The sequence below is a fragment of the Perna viridis genome, chromosome 12, assembly GCF_037379345.1.
Source record: "Perna viridis isolate PV_CMFRI_1.1 ecotype Kerala chromosome 12, ASM3737934v1, whole genome shotgun sequence".
NCBI lineage: Eukaryota > Metazoa > Mollusca > Bivalvia > Mytilida > Mytilidae > Perna > Perna viridis.
In genome coordinates, this window is record NC_142456.1 from 8,314,869 (window position 1) to 8,336,978 (window position 22,110).

At 34.2% G+C, this 22,110-nt stretch overlaps 1 protein-coding gene across 1 annotated transcript; it reads right to left on the bottom strand.

Moving 5' to 3' along the window:
- Positions 1 to 5,357: 5,357 nt before the first annotated feature.
- Positions 5,358 to 21,923, bottom strand: LOC148601080 (uncharacterized). Its single transcript, XM_088556303.1, has 12 exons — positions 21,423 to 21,923; positions 19,566 to 19,737; positions 19,113 to 19,203; positions 18,360 to 18,630; positions 17,319 to 17,460; positions 15,387 to 15,549; positions 13,291 to 13,476; positions 12,730 to 12,890; positions 10,306 to 10,442; positions 9,077 to 9,254; positions 8,109 to 8,170; positions 5,358 to 5,999 (listed from the first exon to the last, which is right to left on the bottom strand). Exons 1-12 carry the CDS (start codon positions 21,771 to 21,773, stop codon positions 5,757 to 5,759), a joined length of 2,157 nt encoding a protein of 718 aa, XP_088412429.1. The 5' UTR covers positions 21,774 to 21,923; the 3' UTR covers positions 5,358 to 5,756.
- Between the last annotated feature and the right edge of the window lie 187 nt (positions 21,924 to 22,110).

Below are 22,110 nucleotides of genomic sequence, written 5' to 3' on the forward strand. Positions count from 1 at the left end.
AAAGAAATTCTTTTTCCTAAACAGTGATCTGAAGGGGGAACGGATAATTTTTTTCCGAGGGTGGCATGTCGTGTCATGTTCAGATGTGTACCTCCACCTCTATTTTCAGTACCTACAGGAGCTACATGGAACATTGGAGAAAATTTCATGTTGCTTCTTCAGTTTTGTACAAATGCCCACTGTGTATAAGGACTTTAAAGTCACTCAATGAGGCTAGGAGGCATATAGTTAGTTTGCACTATGTGTACAGACTGCTTTTCTAACATCACACCACTTATATCATTTATTCAGCTGTAAATGCACGATGGAGAAATTTCATAAATCCGGGATCCGTTCAGCCGCCACGACACAAAACTCTGGATTCACTACCACAATAATAAAGGAAATAGTTGAAGTTCCTCAGTTTCAGTCTTGTTCGGTTGTCCATGCTGCCGACAGAGAAACCGTAAAGCGGGAAAGGCAGTCTACTTCCAAATTACAGGCAGTAATGTGCCAGGAGAGATTTGTCGAATATGATGATTTATAAATTGTATGGACAATTTTTTAAGGGGGGGGGGAGGGTGGAATGTAACGGAGGTGACTGTACATAGCTAGTTGATATTTTAATATTATTGTTTACTTATCAAACTGTTCACGTGATTTGGCTTTGGTCATGTGACATTGTTACCGATGTAAATAGTCGTAACTTTCATTTTGAGCTTGTCTCGGTGTTTTATGTTAAATGTTCGAGTCTCAGTTTTTTATATAAGTTCAGTTTATTTGAAAACGAGTTTTACTCAGATCGAGTTCATAACATTTGAGTTGATATCCTTGCTCTGATTGGTTGATTCATTTTGAACTGAGTATTTAAGCGAGTGCGCGGTTTATCGCTTCTTCTACAGATAGCCAGTTCAGGTGTGTATCACACCGTTTCTCTACGTTAAGACTGTTACAGTCTGTACGTTCTTTGTTTCTGACCTATTTAAGGTTTTGCCGAATGTAACATTCCGGAGAACACTTTTGGAATTTTTGACTTGCCGATTTAGGGAATGATGTTGGATATTTAGGCTTCTTTATACACTAAAACATTTATACTTATTGGTTTTCTGTCGACCGTCGAGCCGTGTTTCGATTATAGAAAACTTTTCTAAATTATTTATCAATGTACTGAAAAAGTTATTTTCCACTTTTAAATGATCTTGTTGAAATTGTAATTTCTATCGACTGAGTATGGGGAATAGAAATATAAAGGAGTAATCAAGGGAACCAAGGTTCTAGCAGTAATCAAAAGAATGTAATCCAGGGACAAAGACCAGACTTGGAAAACAGACAAACATAGAACATAAAGCAACTAAAATAATACATTCAAGTAACAAAAGCAAATGAGCAACTCGGACTAAACTAAAAAATAGGAGCAAGGACCAGGTGCACCGATAGGGTAAGCGTCCTCTGCTAATCTACAAACACCCGCCGAGTTGCTCATAAAAAGTCAAGTCCGGGGTAGGGGAAAGAGGAAAGGAAAACTATGACACGTTGAACAAATTAGTTTTAATGGGCAGATGGATATATCGTATCGATCCACGAGTTCATGATGACGACCATAAAACTTCTATAGTGATGACTTCAATCTTGTAGCAACGTAACCCTGCTGAAGACTACTTGTTAGAAGTCTAGCGCAATACAAAAAGTCTGCTTAGTTTCGGCAAGCCCTGGCATAACGTATGAGTTGTGATATGAACACTCCATACTCAGGTGCTGAGGATTGGTGGTACATATTACAGATCCAAAATCTGATTAGGTTCACTGATCCCGTGAAAAAAAACCTACCCCAGGATATGTAGTCAAACGAATCTGTGGTACAATTTCATGTCCAGAAAACAGGAAAAGATATTAGGTCCCTTTTTGGTCCTCAATTCCTAAATAGTCCAGTCACGACCCCCAAGTCAATTCCATTTTTGTTTAGTTGTATGGCATCTTGAGGTAAAATTTCAAAGAAATCAATACACCTTTACATAATTTTCAATTTTCTAAACACCAGAATAATGCTAGTTTCTGGTTCTTTTTTTTTGCCACTTGTTCAGGTTAAACAGTTCAGGTCAAAACCTTCAAAATTAATCCCGGTCTTTCTTTTGTGGTATGGCACATTGTGGTACAATATCAATAAAATCCAAAAAGTTCTACTCAAATAATTGTCGAGACACCAGACAAATGCTTGCCTTTGATTCCCTTTTCCTACTCGGTCACAAATCCTAAAATCAACCCCCGTATTCTTCTTGTAACATGAAACCTACTGGTACAGTCATACCCTTGTACTCAATTCAAAGTCAGGAACTAAATGTCTAAGGATGATAATAGTGCAAGACCTTGAACTAACAAGAAGCCCGCAAGAGCCCAAATCGCACTCCTATTCTGTATTTAAAGTATATTCAACTCTTCATTTTATTCAGTACTTATAATCAAAATATTAGTAGTGAAATATATACAAATTCAGCAACTTTGCTTAAAGGAAAAACTGGAAAAATCGTCGAAAGTGAATATTCAGGGATGCCATTCCAACAAAACTATACAGATTTTTCTGAAATTTGCACCCAAGATAGATCTTATTACACTGAACTTTTTTTCGATTAACAATTACCATCTGATTTAATCTGGTATTGCAAAAACTTGTAAAAATCTTTCAGGGGCCATAACTCCAAGGAAGGTCAACAGATTATTCTGAAATTTGCATCAAAAATAGATTTTTCAGTGCTGAATAGAATAGTCAAGTAACTTTTTCTGAAATGTGCACCATTCACGGATCTTGTCTTTTTATTGTTCATACTGTTGGAATTGTCAAGCTAGCTGCTATACTTTAGAAGAAAATTACAAAAAAACCTGCAACAAATCTGTACAATCGCATAAAAGGGGCAATAACTCATAAATCGGTAATTTAATCAACTTTAAATATTGGAAGTAGTTACATCTCATCATATTTTTTCAATCTATTGTTATTTAAAGATATAAGCCATAACCCCTATGTTCCATGTTTAATAACGATGACAATGTTTTTCAGCAAGGAACCATAATACAATTTTGGGAGTATACATGCTAACGATGATCGTGACCAAGTTTCATGGAATCATGTTCAATGGTTTCAGAGGAGATTTGTTAAAAACGGACGACCATGATGAAAAAGGACGCCTAGTGATGACAAAGCTCAGGTGGTATTCAGGCCAGGCGAGCTAAAAATGTGATAGACAGAAAAGCCAAGATCTATAATATCCCCCAACACATCAACAAATTAATCATAATTGAGAGACTGAATTGTTTATCTAGACAAATTAGAAAACTGCTGGCCCTATTATCAAATCAACCAGAAGAGGAAATGATTTAGAGGTCCTTTCTTTCCATTCTGCCAAGTTTAGTTAGACCCTAGTTAGATACTAGCATGTATGCCATGTTTTTCTCCATTGCATTTCAATGGCACGTCGGAGCAGATGCTTCTGTCCAATGAACCACATAAAAAGTAGATCATTTGAATAAGGCATTAAGGTCAACAAACCAACAAGAAAGCTGTCAGCAATGGCCAACTAATGATACCCATGCTTTCAATCACGATATCAGGAACATAAAAGAAGTCTTTAGTAAACAGTAAGTTGTAACAGATGTCAAATTCTTTGGAAAATGTATCCCACCATATGGCTTACCTACAAGAAGAATAAGATTTCAAGTTGCTGTGATGAGTATACGCAGTTGCTGAGATAAATGCGACGAAAACTTCCAAAATATGTTAAAAATAAACAGTTAACCATAAACAGGAAATTGTTGTCAATTTTTTCCAAAATGAATCTCACTATATAGCATACCTACAGGAAGAATGTGCTAAAAAATTTCAAGCTGCTGTGATAGTGTAGTTGCTAAGAAAACAGTGAAGGGAACATGGACTATGGTAAAATAGTATACCCTATGAAAACTGATTTGTTCAATGTGTCATAGTTTTCCTTTCCTCTCTGGTCTACCCTGGACTTTACTTTTTAGAGTTGTTCTTTTCTTTAGTTACTTTGTATGTATTATTGTATGTTGTGTGCTTCTTTGTTCCATGTCTGGTCTTTGTCCCTGGCTTACATTCTTTTGATTTCCGAAAGAATCTTTGTTCCCCTGAGCAGGGGTATAATCAAAAATATATGCATTTATATTAAGTTCAAGAAAGAAGCTTGTTTTCCCACTTTTTCCTAAATGGTTAGGGCCATATCTTAAACAAAATTTATTGAAGATTTCCTTACACATATAGACCTATTCTACCCCACTGAAGTAATTGTCCTTAAACAAACATGTGACATCTTACCTAGCAACAAAGACACCAACACAGGGACCACTTGGGGAGGAAGTCATGGGTCATTGGCCCTAATAACACAACAATGACCTCAAAAAGATAATAAGGCATGGGTCAATGGAACAATTTGTATGTAAAAATAATAGCTTATTGATATTATTGGCCCATTGCATTACAAAAATATATTTGAGTTCACCCATTTCATGTCACTAGAATGGGTCATTGACCCAATGTGAGAAAGTTCAAGCATTATCCCAGCAACATCAACATATCATTAAAGACACATAAATTGTTTGCTAGATATGCTAAGAGCGCAAGATACGCCCGTCCGTAAGAATAGCTGACGGTATAAATTTTAGAAAACAATAACTGATTACTGATTACCAAAAAATTAGTCTGTATATATAGTGAGCAAAGTTTTTTCTTTAGTTATTCAAAAAGTATAAATGATCTTACAACTGTTTGACATGATGAAAGCATACAATAGCATTTAAAAGGGATTCTTTGTTTTTGAACAAGATAAAACTAAAATAAACTACAGAATTGAAAACTGGACAAATAATTCATTATGTAATAATATTATTATGAGGTAAAACCTACAGTTAATAGTACAATTCCTTCTACTTCTACTGTAAGGAAGTCCATATTGCCTTGTGGTCAGAATAATAAGTTTCTAGGGTACTACTCTGATAATTTTCAGTATTCATAAAAATCAAATCTATTGTAAAATTGAAGTCGTTTGTTGGTCCCAATATAATACAGCTTTTCAAAACTGTAAGTAAGCAGCAATCTTATGTCGTGGTAATTACATCAGATTTGACAACAATATAGATTTTTAAGTGAATAAAGTTCCGTAACTCTGGAACGACAAATAAAAAATTCTTCAAAAGAGAAAGGGAGCTTTCTTCCATTAATATTGTACTAAAATTTCATTTGAATCCGTAAAAGCGAATTTGAGTTATCACGCAACGTGTGGATGGACAGACGGACAATGGTATACCATAATATGTCCCATCTATATAGACAGGCGTATAAAAAGTATTCAAACTAAGTAAAAAAAAATGAATATAATCACAGATAGCTTTATTCCAAAACTTTTTTTATAATGAATCATGTCTAAATCAAACTAAAAAATATACCTTTAAAGATAAAAGTTAAAATAAGAATCATGTCTAAACATGATTAAAATCCTTCATTGATAGTGTAGACAATTAAATTGTAACTCTTCAATAATTACAAAATTTAAAATTCAGTTCTCAAATTTTTAAGATATTACATGTAACTTCCTTAACATAACGTATAGAGAAATCAAAACAGATTCTTCAGACATAACAGACAAACAAAAGCAAAAACAAGAAAAAGAAAACAAAAGTGACATTGTGACCAACAGAAAAGCAAGAGTTAATAATGGACTTGTCAAAATATCTAAAAGAAAAAAAACAAAACATTTTGTCAAAAAATGTCATCAGTCTACAATAACAGCAAAGCTGCCAAGAATTCTTATCAAGTCATTCAAATTACATCTCTCTAAAAATGTTGCCATCAGCTGGTTTTCAGGACATATGCAACCACTTCCTTGGAGAATAACTTTTGCAGTGAGTACCAGTAAACGACCTTTGACCTCTTCTACATTTGGTCTGTAATTAAACCATTCTGGAAACCACAAGTACATCTGCATAATATTAGCTGCATCAACTGGAGAGATCCTCTGAAATGTTAAAGTTTTTTTTAAATCAATGTTACAGAAACTTTTTTGTTTGGTACCAATTTTATTGAATATGCAACAGAGAAGTAAAGAAACTGTGAGGCATCAACATAGTAAAACATTTATACTTTAATCAGACCAAAGACTTATCAATATGTATTTATGGTGAGTGTATGTATTAGTGAGTACCTAGAAATACTAGCAAGCTCACAAAGAGAATGCCTCCTGCTTAGAATTGACTTAAATAATTTAACTCTTGCAGAGTGTCCATTTCATGTACAATCTATACAATTTTTATCTCAAAAGCGTGACAACTAAATAAAACTAATATTGGTTTTGTTATCAGTACAATGTAACTTTCTGAACAAGAAATAAAACTGAATTCGATGTTTTTTCACATGCAAGAATCACCTTCTGTCCGATTTTTAGAAAGACTGCTACTTAATAACCTTGTGTCTAATTCTTAGATTTCATATATGTACAATAATGAATGATTGGCTGTAGTTTAATGTCATAATGCCAATATTTTATCCATTTCAGGTAGAGAACATTTGATCAATCAAACACTCTTCTTTGAACTAGTATTGCACGCTGAGCCAGATTTTTTAATTTGCTTGCTCACAGAAGGTACAGACTTCAGGTACATGCAGGCATGTTACATCACTTGGCCACATTCAAACTTGGAACCAACCAGTCAACTTTATCTCCTATATGCTTACTAGAAATTCACTGACTACCATTTCTGAAGTATTTGTTATGAAATGGTCAGGTATTGAACCCACGACCTCTCAATATTGAGGCAAACATGTTGCCATAAGACCACCTTAGAAATTTAAGACGAAACTAGTCTATGCCAAAATCCTTTCAGTCTGGCTTTGTTCGAATGCTAATGAGACAGGGGTTCAGTAAGGGCTGTTCCATTTAAATTTTCAAGGGAAGGGGAGTGCCGATTTTTATTTTTCTCTTGGTGGGGGGAGGGGGGATATTTTCTAATATGTTGGTAGGGATATGTTTGATAAATTAAATTATGTTGGTAGGGGTGAAATTTCATCTCTAAAATTCAATACACCTGGGGGTTGGGAAATTTTGATGCTATGATTTCCCGAAATTTAATACTACACATGCCTTTTTCAACAGATTGATCATTTTTTTATATTTTATTTTTTTCTGGTGGTGGCAGTGGTGGGGGGTATCTTGTTTGTTTGTTTGTTTGTTGGGGTTTAACGTCCGAGCAGCAATATTTCAGCTATATTCAGACGAGGAACATGAAATTGATGATAAAATGAACATGAAATGATGATGAAATGAAAAAGGGATGGGACACAAGGACAATGGGGTCGACAAATTTTGATTGCCATTGGAAATACGGAGAGGTGGGTAGGGTCGGGCAATTTAGCCTCCTGTGGCGGAGTCCTATGGTTCCTTCTCCGGGAGAATACCACAGTAGGGTTCTTTAACATGCGAGGAACGTTGCATCTTTCCCAACATGGTGCACCACTATGGTTTGCGGTCAGGTTTCCGTATTATAGCCTGACAACCCCAGCATGTCACACGCCAGGGGTACCCCATTCCACCACCTGGGGCACTCATCCCAGTTGCTCTGTGGGCAGAGCGCCCTAGCCCCCGGTTAGGGTTCTGAGCACTATTTAGTCACCTTTTACGACAAGCTTAGCGCTGCTGCAGGCCTATTCTTTTAACGCCTGGACCTGCACGGGGTTGGGGGGGGTATCTAAAAGAATCTATAATATGCTGGGGTGGGGGTTGCCAACATTTTTTTTATATTGGTGTGGTGTCATCCCTCCCCATGTTAATTTAAATGGAACAGCCCTAAACACAGAATCAAGGCATTTAGTCTGATATGCAGAGACTTATCTTTTGTTACTGCAGGGTAGGAAACTCACTCAAATTCTAGCCAGTCCTGCATACAACTTTTCAATACATTATCTGTATGGCTATATAGATTTTTGCTAAAATAAGCCAGCCCTGCCAAAAATAGCCAGTCTAGGGCTTACGGGAAGGCTACTATTTCTAACTCTGTTACTGGTTCATTAAGGATTCATTTTAGATGGCTTTTGTTGCATTTTATTTTTCATATAAAGATAAATTACAAACCCTCTTTGGATCTCTGCTCAACATACTTTTGGTCAAACATTTCACAACCTCTGGAACTGCACCTGTTATTATAAAGAAATTTAAAGAATAGTTAAATAACAAATCTTTTTTGTAACTAAAACCTGATGATTGATAGATCATTGATTATTTACTGTTCTATGGTAGAAATTTTTAAGAGGAAAAGACAGACACTGCCTATACTGGTCCTACACATTTAGCTGTATCTTTTTGATGCTAACTCACAGAAGCTAATGGTAGATTGAGCAAGCATTAAATGTCATGAAAAAAAGTCATCGTATTTTCAAATAATATTTGATATGAATCAATTCCGTCAATTTCGGAAACACCGTCTTTGATGGTAAGAGAGGAATATATGTCTGCTGCTGAGTCGAGTTTGAAAGATTCCTGTCAACATTGACACACTTGGAAAAAGTAATTAACTTCCATGTCTTTATTAATATGTAGTACCAATTGTTCAATGTTATTTGCGAGGCTCCAGTTGCTATCAGCTGATGTTACAGATTTATTGTCTCTGCGAAACTTATAATTCATGATTTTGGTAATTGTCTCTTCTGTGCGATTTATATTAGGCAAAATAATCACAAATACAAAATAATTACAATTTTGTTAAAAACAAAACTGCTGAAAAAACATGTCACCCTATTAAGCTCTTCAATAGTGTAAAATCAGTGAATGAGACCCTATCGATTTAAAGACTAGCATGTAGTATACATGTAGATCACAGTTGATTAGGTGATGTTATCACGGTTATATTTGATTAATTAATTACTAGGACTTCCAAAAGATGTGGCAAATGAAGAAATGCAGATTTGGCAATTTAACATGGGAATTTTTAATGCAAAAAAAAAATCAGTACAAACAAATTTGATGGTGATAAGTGAGGTTCCAATAAAATGACTGGTGATAGGCCGAGGGAGCACTGTATACTGTATATATATATATATTACCATTCAAGGGAGGCAAATCTGTTTCCCGGTATGTCCTGCTATCTAAGACTTCAGATGATTGGTTCATATAAAATGGATTATCCAATTCAAATAGCTCATATATCAGTGTACCAACTGCCCAGAGATCAGCTTTGCTGTAATCCAGCCAGACATTTCTACCAGGTGTAGCTGTTGATATCTGAAAAGACCAAAAGCTTGTAAAATATTTCTGTTTTTAAGAGGGACGATTTAACTTACCCCAAGTAGCCAATTGTCAAATAATATTAAAAAGATTTCTTTTCATCTGTGTAACAAAATCCAATAAAAACTGAAAAAAAAACCTCTCTGAAAATGGCCTTAGGAAGAGAAAATACAAAATACAGGCACAATTTTCTTTTGCTTTAAACTGATTTCCATAAGTCCATGATTATGGCCTAAAAATATCAACTTTGTTGAAATGCCATAAAAGTATATATAAATATTAGGAAAATGAATGTTTTGTGGCCCTATTTCATTGTAATGACATCACAGTGATGCAGTAATTACATGTCATTTAACATGCACTACTGATTTGTACTGATATTGTCTGTTTTTATTTTTTAACATATTCACATCCAGAAAACTATGTCCACACCCAAGAAACAACTTAATGTTTTAATTCATGAGATTAACTATGTTATGAAGGAATATATTCACTAAATATGAAGTTGTTTCTTGGTTTTGAACACCATTTCTTTACTGGAAATATGACATAAAAATGACCAGAAGTACAAAATAAACAGAAGATCTTAATTCTAGCAAACTATAAGCATTTCTTGTGACATTTCAATGCAAGATTTTTCAGAATCATTATATTTACTCAGTTTTTTTTATGGATTCAAGTCTCAAAATTTACATTTATATTTTCAGATAAGAGTCTTTTATACCCCTTCTACTTTTACTGTAACAATTTGCCATTCCTGTAAAATTTTACATCCAATTTGCCAATGATCATTTCTCTGTTAGCCTCATAAAACCATGTCACACAGTTAATTGTACATAAAAAGTTTTTACTCCCCAAGATTTTTATTTAAATTATCCTGTGTAATTCAATTTATGTAATATTTACCTGTGTTTAAAGATCATTTGTCACATGTAACTATAAAGTTTCTCTCCACTGAAAAGTTATTTAAGAAATTCTGACAGTAAAAGAGAGGTAACAAATAATCAACTCCCATTTTATCAATATATTTTTTAATATTTTCTCATACCTCAGGTGCCATTAATGAACAGTTGCCTCCCCTGTCAGTGTCAGAGGTAAAATAAGGTAGCTCAAGTCCATATTCTGTGTCCGCCAAACAACAGCCGAAGTCACCAATCACAAGCTTTGGAACTGCATCATCTCCACCTATTAAATCAGACATTTATTTTATACATATTTTATAAGACAAGAGGCTCCCAGGAGCCTCAATCCCTCACCTTGTTGAATTTTGTCTTTCAAGGGCAATAAATTTAACAAGAAGTTGTCCAACAATTTTGACTTAAGATGACAGGTAGGACTTATCGTAAGGATCATTTCAGCAACTGAAAGTTTCCTTCTACCTAACATAGTTTTCAAGATATTGGCTGAAAACTGTTAAAAAAAACCCTGTCATTTTTCCCCTTTCAAGGGCAATACCTCATACAAGGAGTCATCTGACAATTTTTATGCCTAAAAACTAATAAGGATCATTTCAGTTATTGAAAGAATTTGGCTAAACCTAATGATTTTGGAGATATATGTGAAAACTACTGTCTGACCCCTATGTTCTGTTTTCAGTAACAGCAGCCATATTTTTTCGATGGATCAAAATTCCCCACATCAGTTCTATGGAGGATACCCTTATGAATATTCATACCAAGTTTAGTTTAAATTGGTAACGTAGTGTCAGAGAAGAAGAAAGAAATAACATGAAAAACGCAAAAAACATTGAAAAAGGGGCAATAACTCCAACAGGGCTTAACAGATTAAAACCAAAATTTGACTAGAGATAGATGTCATCATGCTGAGCACTTTAACCCTGTCAGAATTTAGCTTAAACTAAAGGTTTTGGAGATACATGCAAAAAACTACTATGTGACCCCTAAGTTCTATTTTTAGTAACAGCGGCCATGTTTTTATACAAATCAAAACTTCCCACGTCAGTTCTATGCAGGATACCACAAAAAACATTCATACCAAGTTTGGTTTCAATTAGTAAAGAAGTGTCAGAGGAGACGATTTTTGAAAGAAATAACATTAAAAATAGCAAAATCGTTGTTAAAAGGCAATAACTCCAACAGGGCTTAACAGATTAAAACCAAGACAAATAAAAAAAAAGTTCTATGCAGGATACCCCAAGGAACATTCATACTAAGTTCGGTTCTAATTAGTCAAGTAGTTTCAGAGGAGAGGAGTTTAGTATAATAGTTAATGACAACGACGAGGAATGCCAAGTGATGGCAATAGCTCACATGGCCTTTTGAATTATATATCTATCAGTATTTGACAGACCTAAGAAAATTTTAGAAATTAAATGCATTTTTGTAAAGACAGTGAAAATTTCACTAATCATATCAACAGAAATCTGCCTATGTACCAAAACATACATTACTGATTATGGTTTAACATCCTACGGAACATACTTCATGCATTTTAGGACAAGATTGATTGATCAACTCAACTTATCCTGCTTTGTTTTTTTTTAATTGTGCATCCCTAATGTCGGCATGTCACCAAACTATGACATATTCTGACCTTGAACCAAAGACTTGTTACTCTATTTTCTATATGCCACCAAATTGGCAGAGAAGCAGTAACTACCAATTCTAAAAAATTCTTTGAGTGACTCGGCTAGGAACCCAACCCATTACCTCCCACATCTGAGGTGTGCATGGTACACCAAAACCACAGAGGCAGAATGATAAACATTAGACAAACATAAAATTTCCCAATATACAGCACTCATTTCTAGAGAATTCTAGTTTAAATAGCTTTGAACCTAACCACAACAGCTCTTAACCCAACTCTGAGAGCTCTTTTCAGTAACTGTATTTCTCCAGTCCATAACATAAGGCCAAAATAAACAAGATGTTGCACTGTATGATGTGCTAGGAATACCCCCACTCCACCACTTCCGTCAAAGCTGGCAAAGGGAGATACAGTACAATTCATCATGCAAAAGCAATATCCTAAATATCTAAGCATTCTCATCAGTGGGAGCTGAGAAATCTGTTATGAAAATTTCCAATATGCAGCATCCTAAAAAACTACTAAGTCTATAGGTAAACTGGAAGTAGATGAGTGATGAACCTGAAAAAGGGAGACACGTGCAAGACATCATGAGAAAGCAATATACCAAATATCTAAGCATTCCCACCAGTAGAAGTTGAGAAATCTGTTACAAAAAATGTATAACAGACAGACTAGGTGATTGTAATATAGTCCCCACTCTAATGGGTGGGGGTAAAAAAAAAATATCCTAGATTCTCATCCCCTTCTGACCCAATTTTTTCATCCTTCCTGAATTTTTTTTTCAATCTAGGTCAATTTCTTTCAAATTGACAGCATTTTTCACTCAAATTGATAAAAAAAAATTCAAAACAAAATTAGCTGGCCCACCTCTCATTTTGAAAAATGTTAGATGAGAGCCTAGGAATTTTCATGATGGCCTTACCAGAAAGGTCAAGAAATAGGTTGTCACTCTTCATGTCCCTGTGTGAGATTCCTTGACAACCAAGATGGACAATGCCTTCCAATAACTGTGCCAGTAGCAGACATCTTGTTTTTATGTTTGGTTTTTCATCTTCCAGGTATTGTCTTAATGTGGTATCATACCTTTAATACACAATGTAAAAGTATAGGGACTGGGTTTCATAAAAATGTGTAAATTGAGGCTTTTTTTTTAACAAATCCTTCCCCCTACTTTCAAATCTTACTTGAAATCAAATTTTTGAGGATAAGATAGTTGATTTTGGAAAAATCTCACGTTAAGAATTTTATAAAACTAGGTTCAGTAAATAATAAACACTATTGAAATGTTTTAAAATACAAACAGTTCATATTGTGATAACATGATGAAATCATAATGTTGGAATCATAAATCCATGTCATTTTTTTTTCTTTAACACCAATTCTCCTAAATCACGTATGCAATTTTGGAACTAGTATAGCCTTTACGTTAAATGGCTGAAAATACCCCTTTATCATCCAACTCCTTAGTTTGGTTATGATATACCTTTTCATAACAATGTACATGGTCATATTTCGTCCTAGACCTCCAGAGAACAGTCTCTTTGGTAACGCAGCTGGATATGTTTCCATGGCAACAGACATCTGAGGGACAATAACTGGGTCGACAAATGCACCCATCATATCAACAATGTTAGGATGTGGTGGTAAAGATTTAAGTCGGACTCTATTTCTAAAATCAAAATCATAATTAAATCTTCATATTTCCTAATTTTTCTTGACATCGCTTTAAAAATATATACTTTATAATTCAAATCTAAAAACATAATTTATCAAATTTGATATCAACACAATGAAACCTTTTTATTTTAACCATTTTCCCAAACTATTAAAAATGGGCCAATAGAATTGTGTTTAAATTTGTAAATAAACTGTTTTTACATAGACGTGTCTCGCATGAAACAACATGGTCACTGATGCAAATCTATTTCATACCAGGGTATTTGATAGTGACTGGGTGGACATATGTATGAAACAGATATTGAATACATGTATTATGTAGTGATTCTAATACAACTATACTGTAAATTTCAATGACATAAATAGTTCATGTTAAACTGACATAATCAGAAAACTCAACATTTTAATCTCAAAAAGAGGTTCCTAAGTCAATAGACTGTAACTACTGGGGCATATGCATGAAAAAGATAAGAATTGTGATGAAGTGATGCTAATGCAACAAAATTCCACATATGATCGACAAAGCAAAAGTAGTTCATATTAAACTGACCTAATCAGAAACAAGAGCCTGAATCAATCACCTGTTTAATTTTTTGTCTTTCAAGGGAAATAGCTCTAACAAGACATGTACTTAAGTTAACTAGATAAAGTGCAAAAAATCATTAAACAAGAGGCTCCTAGAATCCTGAATCATTCACCTGGTACAATTTTTGCCCTTCAAGGCCAATAACTCTAACAAGGAGTCAGACAACTTCAAACCAATAAGACCTTTGTAGGACTTATAGGATCATTTCATCATTTGAAAGTTTTTTTTCTATCTGTCATTTTTCAACTTTCAAAAGGCAATAGCTCTAACAATATGACATCCTACAACTTTGACCCAATATAGACTTTGGCAAGCCTAATCATAAGGATCATTCTATCAGATTTTTTCTTCACAGAATAAAAGAAACCAGAAGTTCCCATTACAATTACATACATAGAAATACTGTGAGCAAGCTCATTAAGAAAATACCCCCCACTTCCAATGGACGTAAATGAATAACACTTGTTTGATATCTCCTTTTATCATCCAACTGTAAATGTATTCTTTCATCTGCATATGATACCCAACTTTCTACCAAATTTCATTAAAATCCCTTGAGCGGTTAAGTAAGAGTTGCATTTACGAAGTTTGAACATGTAAAACCTTAAATTAAGGTTATCTACCCTTTGAGTCCACCAACAGTAATTATATTCCTTCATGCACATCTTCATATGGTAGCCAACATTCCTTCAAAATTTCATCAAAATCTCTCGTGAGGTTTAGGAGGAGTTTCGCTTCCAAGGTTTTAACATGCATAACCCTTAATTTGAATTATCTCTCCTTGGAGTCCTCTGACATTTATTATATTCCTTCATGCACATTTTCATATGATACTCAACCTTCCTATCAAATTTCATCAAATTACCTCGAGTGGTTTAGGAGGAGTTGCCCTTATGAGGTTTTAACATGTAAAACCCTTAATTTCGATTATCTCCCTTTGGAGTCCTCCAACAGTAATATTCCTTCATGCACATCAACATATGATACCCAACCTTCTATAAAAATTTCATTAATATCCCTTGAGTGGTTAAGGAGGAATTGTGCTTACAAGAAATGTGGACAGACAGACAGGATGATTTCTATATATCCCCCAAAAACTATGTTTGTGAGGGTATAAAAACATTTTCCTGCCAATTATCTCCCCCTCGAAAAAGTTTTAATTTTAGTAATGCATGTTCTGAAACAAGTTAAGGACAAGAACTCCAACAAAAACAATAATCAGTCCTATATTTCAAGCAATCAGAAACAAGCCAAGGTTACTGATAGACACAGAAAGAGAAATTATACAGTCTCCTATATCACAGTTAATAACCTACCCACTACCCCAGGAGTCTCCAACTTGATAAACTGGTACCCTTGCTGGTATTGTTTCTTTCTCCATTGCTTTGATGATAGAATCAGCCTTGGACTCTACCTCATAGTTATATAATATTTTTACAGCCAGATTATATTCATTGTCACTGGTATTACCTAAGGATCCTACAAGCATATCAAAATAATTTATAAATGTTAAACGATACATGTAGTTGAAAATAAACAGGTTATACATGTAGTTTAAAAATAAACAGGTTATACATGTACGTAGTTTAAACACAGTGAAGAACCAAAAATTGCTAGTACAGTCAAACCTGTCTTATGTGACCCTTCAAGGAAGTAGGTAAAAAAAGTCACATAAGACAGGTGGTCACTTAATACAGGTTTGACATCTAGGATTTTTTAAAAACACTTTAAAGACAAAAGTTTGTCACTTAAATTAAAAACAAATAAAAACAATCCAATTTTATTAAGTCCTAAGTAAAAAGTCATTCTAATCTAAAAAATTTTAAAAACTAAAAAACATTATTAACATGATAAAGTTTTTTTTTAGTTTCTCTCAGCTGCAAAAAAAATCTGTTATGTTAGTTTGTTTACATTGATTTGCACAAAATATATTTAGTTCATCTTCAGCTTTACAGATGCTCTCTAAAAACATTGAAGAGCCTAAGTGTTTTCCAAAGAGCTTAAGCTTAGTTAACAAGTCACTGGCCTCGATTTTAGATATTGGGGCCGCTGCATCACTCGTATTGTCGTCATTGTCATCACTACCACTGTCGCTGTCCTGTGATTTGAAGTGGTCTAGCAGATCATTTCCTGACATTTCCCAATTTATTTCATTTGTATCACAAGTGCTTACGGTGCTGTCAATACCTAAAAGTTCGTTAAATTCACGACCGAATATCTCATGTGACATCTTTAGTGCTGCTAACGGAATATTATCATCCTGTTCATCATCGCTTAAGCTTTCTTCAGTTTCAGTTTCAGAAACAAACCAACATTTCTAAAAACACTTAAGAATGGTGTTTTTGTCTACCTCATTTCGTCGTCATTTTCGTATCTAATGTAAACTGTTTACAACTGATTACTATTCATACGTCAGTATTTATTTCCGCGAGTTTCCGGATATTTTCGTAAATTTGACGGAATTTTTTGTTTTAAAATTACTTTACATCCGGTTTTCAAACACTTCCGCTAAAATCAAAAGGTCGCGTAAGTCAGGTTTTTTAACCATTTAGACATGAATAATACAGTCGCTAGTCGCGTTACACAGGGAGTCGCTTAATACAGTTAAAAATAATAGAAAAATGAATTTCGGGGACCTAAATTAGGTCGCATAAAACAGGTGGTCGCTGAATACAGGTGGTCGTTAACACAGGTTTGACTGTAGTTGAATAGTCTGTCTCCAAACATTTTTCAGGTTCTAATCCAACCCTTCTATTACAATGATTTTCAAAATACATTTATTTAACAAACATTTAACAAATTTCTACAGTTTCTTATCCATTTTTACGAGCATATAGGGCTTGTAACTAATAGCATACATGTACAGCAGGTGTTAAAATCTCATACAAGTCCAACTCTAGACAGTTACAACATTAGAGCATGATAAACTCTGCTTTTTGGATTGTGATTAAGATGGTGTCCATGCAAAAACTAAGCAATGTGAGGCACAAGGCATATTTTATTTTTTTTCCATTCATCGCATATCACAATGAATCCTTTCTAAAAGTCAAATGTTGGTTTATGATTAACTGCAACATTTAAGAGAAATAAATTACAAAGAAAGCATTGAAATTCATTGAAAAGGGAGACAACTTTTCACTTCTTGCAAAATTTTGTTCCATTGTTGGAGAGCTTTAAAGTCATTTTCTGAGCCATCCATCCGCAATTAAAACAAATTTTTATACTACTAGACATGACATAAAACCCACCTGTGTAATCTAAATTTTGATCCATCACAGACCATTTGTCATCTTCATCTTTATAATTGGTCACTGAAAAGGAGTCATTCTCAACGTCAGCATCACTATCCAGACTCATCAAGGATACTGTATCACTGCACAGGGAAACCGACTGTCAAAACACACAAAGTTTAGTGTTTTTTTATTAATTCTTATCCAATTAATTGATATCATATACTGTGAAAGTACATTTATTTGTAGGTATTTAAACAATTTTCAGGTTTATTTTTTTATTAAAGTGTGTTAGTTCTAGTTTTTTTAAATGCTAATCTTTGTAAGAATCTGGCAATGATGAAAAAATCAAACAAGTTTTTAACATGCATGTATCATGCTATTGAAACTCCGAAATCGCTTTTCTGCATCTTCTGATACTTCTTAGAACTAACTGTCAATATGTCTTCAATAGACCAAACACTATCTACCCATATTGTGTGGTTTTTTTTTCTATGCATGATTCATTATTTTTCATTCAGTATTTTTTTGCCAGATTCTTACAGATTCCAGCACTTAAGAATAATAAGTTACGGCTAGATCAACCAAGTTGTAATTTCGCCCTTTGCTGGAAATCATAATTTGTGGTTTTACTAAACCACAAAAATGAGTACTCTGATTACATACACATGTAGTTGGGCAATAACAACACTGAATCATTTTGGATGCATATAAACTTAACAAAGTCTAACTACATTTAACAGGAACTGATTTTTGAAGTGCATATATACATGTACATTTATATCATTAAAATGAAATTCTTTTTTTCTATTTTAAGACACATAACAACAAACAGGATCAATAAGCAACTAGTTGGTTCTGCTGCTTATAAACAGATTGATTTGTTTTAAAAAGTTTCTTTCCTTCTGATAATAAAACCATCCATCATATATAAAGATTATGCTTTTCATAATACTACCAAGCTCAAGCAACAAACTTTTGTTCAAGATTGCAAAAAGTGCCAATTTTTAATAATGTTATTAAAGATCCAAGTTTCCTTTTTTATGTTCACATAATTACCATAGAAACTGAATTCTTGCCACTATCAAATACACAGAAGCTGTTTTCACTTCCTTCACTAATGATAACAAAACTCTCCTCACCGCTAGCAACAGACAGTGCATTCCTTAACACAGAGCAAACAGAATCATTAGTTATTTCCCCTTGAATGTTTTCCTCTGTGGGGTTGGGTAGATACCATTTATCTTCACCTTCTTCTTCCTCTTCATCCATCACTTGGTAGGATGGTGGGAAGCTTGGTTGTTCAACAGAATCTCCAGTTGACTCAATGCTGAAAGATTCATCAGTTATCTCCCTTTGACTGTTTCCCTCAGTATAGGATTAAATTCAGTAAAAAAATTCCCATTGCTTCCAATACAAACCCAAGTGGTGCCCCTTGTATATAAACCTTTAGAAATCAAGCAATTTAATGTATCACTCTTTAAGGTTCATAAGCCAAGTTTGCAACTTTAAAAACGCAGGGTCATGCAGCATTTTTTTGCCTTTCCCATAGCATGTTTACATACAATGTGAAAATGTGCTAAATTTTGACCCTAGCCCCCACCACTGTTAAAAATGCTGTGAAAAAAAGATCTGAACAGCAAAATAAAGAAGTGGTGTATTCTGAAGCGCAAAAATAAAATACCTTTCAAATTATACTAAATTGAAAAAATATTATTCAATCCCATGGCCACTGGCCTTCTCCTCATAATATATTGTTCTCCCCAAAAGGGGCAGTCCTTGTGATGTCATGAATATTTACTATATTAATACCAATAGTTTGTAGGTGACCATTTATCTGCACTTTCTTCTCTTTCATTGGTTGATGGAACAGTTGGTGTTGGACATGGATTTTCAACAAAATCTGCACATGCAAATAAGAGAGAAAAAAATTAGTCAGACAGGAAATATTCACATGAAATTTGACACATTTTCACCTGTAGAAATGTACTAAGTTTGGAGAGAAATACTGTATATGTAAAAGCATTCAATTTCTCATTGTACTTATTTTCACCAGATTTACTGTCAACTTTTACAAGAAAGCCCAGAATTAATAACCCTGAAATTAATTTTTAACACTATAAACAAAATAATTTACTTTCTTAACTGTTAAAAAATTTAATTAAGAATTATTGGAAGAGTTTCATGATTAATGATTATATGTATTTCTAACCTTTTTAAGTCTACAGTACTCAGCTATTTTGAAGATACATTATTTGTACAAACCTGAAGCATTTTCTAAGCTAGTTGTCTCCATTTCACTGACGTCTAGCCGATTACGTTTGGCTTCGTACACCACTGCATTGCATCCTTGTCCAATGATTTTCCCGAAGTCAAAAGAATTCAAACTCAGCTGCTGAATAATAGAACTAGTCTTTATCCTTTTTTGCAACACCTCCTACAAAAATATTGATTACATCGAAAGTTACTAAAACTTGATTGCAACATTTAAATGAGGTCATATATTCCCCAATATCATTATGACATGTAAATTGAACCTGTGCAAGACATACACATGCACAAATAATGTATATACAAGTACATGTAGGTTTATTTTCAAACTTAAACATTTGACAATAACATACATGTACAAGTGTATTATTGTTATCCACATTGAGAATAGTTAGTTTTAGATAGACTCTATCCACACCTGCGTCATTCATGCTGGAGTGTTCATGAGTTTTCAAGAAAACCAACGTTATAGAAGTAATCAAGAGAATGTAATCCAAAGACAAAGACCAGACATGGAAAACAGACAAACACAACAAAGAACATAAAGTAATTAAAATCATACATACAAAGTAAATATGTAAAAAAAAAATACACAATACATGTACCAGTACATGTACAATGTATATGGTTTGTACGTAATGTTTCAGAATGGGAATATAATTTATTGGTGTTCAATTAATTTAATAACTCCAGAAACATTGCACTCATCTTCTTTTCCTTAGAATGACATTAAAGCTAATTCTTTTGGATAGGAGACAAGGTGGAGCTCTGTTTAGACATTCAAATAAAATAAAATAGTTCTAAATATTCATCAAGTTATTATATACATTTTCCCTAGGTCCTTTTTTCATCAGTGACAAAGATTCTTACTGATATAGACCAGAAACAAGGTGGACATCTGCTGAACACCAAAATATATATCCACATACATTTTGAAATACATGTACATGTATATGATAAACCCAACATACTGTTTTTCCATGTATAGAGCAAACTATTTTCAACTTTTTCTTTGTTCCAGGAGGGGTGGTATACACCAAAACAATGAGTTTCTAGATTTTTTTCTGGAAAGATAATTTTCGGGAATCAGAACCGAAGTCGTCAACACAAGACAACATTGAACCATTTGGTAAAAATTTTAGCTGACCTGTTGAATGGAGCCAATGCATTGCTATATGGCTTGCAAACGCAGGGAAATATAAAAAAATACTTTTATTCAAAAGATTAATGACGAAAGGTTACACATTTCAGGGAATTTACCAGAATCCATTCAACTCAATGAGGTCTTCTGCTGGTAATTACTCCTTTCTTCCTAGTGTGCATTTTAAACAGAAACTAACTTTTTTGTCCATCACCTTTGCCAAAAAGAGGGTGCATGGTAAACACTAATGCGCATAATACACTGAATATGGTAGTACATTTAATTATTAAGAAATTGAGCACTACAGCATGAAAAACATATTACCTTTGTTGACATATTAAATTTCATTCCACCTAGTGCCTCTGAGGCTTTTCTTTTGTGTAAAGAAAAAGGCTCAGGAGTTTTAATTGTAATGTCATTTTGCCTGAATGGGCCACTGATAAGTTAATATATTCTACATATTTCTGTAATTACTATGGCTCAAAATTGGAATTGTTTTATGTTTAATTCCAAATCTGAATAATGAAATTTCACTTCAAATATGTGTCCACTTAGTTAAGTCTAGAGTTACACATAGTACCATATACATTTTGTACGTGTACATGTAGCTGGGAAACAGTGAACTGTTGCAGTAGCTCTTTAAGCTATAAAAGGGACCTTTAGAGCTTTGATTCTGTATCTAATACCATCAAGACAAAAGCTGTGCTTACTCTGATATCTGCAGACAAGCTATCGTTTTCATCTTGATGTGCAGCACTTAACGCCACACCAACAAAACCTAGAAATGGAACTGTTCTACCATTTGCTCTACCGAACTCAAATGCAGCCCTTCGTCTCAGCTGGCTTGCTAGTGTTTTGTAAAGTGACACATAAGTTCTAAAGAGGCGAAACCTAAGAGATGCTTCATAAGGGGTATGGAAGCGGAGTAATTCTGCTGCTGGTTGTCTAACATTGTCTGTTTTGTTGACAGGAGCCTGAGTTGGTGCAGGCTGTTTCTTCAATACTACACGGAGTACATCCTTCCCCCTCTTCAACACGTTAGAAACAATTTTTGCGGCCATTTCTTATGGCCCGTAATGAGGGCTTAGGCTTTTCTGTCGCCCAGCCCTCTGCGAAGTAATTAGTTTCCCTTTACACGATAAAATATTTAATTTTATGTTGATGCGCAGTTCCCCTATCCGACGTCCATCTTAGTTTATAATTACAAGTCTGACGAAATAACGAGGTTCCGAACGGAAGTCCCTTTTCCCGCCAAATATCTGAAGTTTACAAAAAATTGTGACCCTGGGCTATGCTAGCGGTAGTCGGTAGGGCTGCACGGACTGTTAGCCAAATGCTAGTTGAGACCAGCTGAGATTGAATGTGACTAGATATATGTCTCTGATGTGGCTAATTAAA

Excerpts from the sequence above, each read along its gene's own strand:
- LOC148601080 (XM_088556303.1), bottom strand. The coding sequence starts at position 21,773 with ATGGCCGCAAAAATTGTTTCTAACGTGTTGAAGAGGGGGAAGGATGTA. Across the intron at positions 18,631-19,112 it reads TGGTCACCTACAAACTATTG|CATTGAGTCAACTGGAGATT; the intron begins GTATTAATATAG and ends TGAATCTTTCAG. Across the intron at positions 6,000-8,108 it reads TGAGCAGAGATCCAAAGAGG|AGGATCTCTCCAGTTGATGC; the intron begins GTTTGTAATTTA and ends TTAACATTTCAG.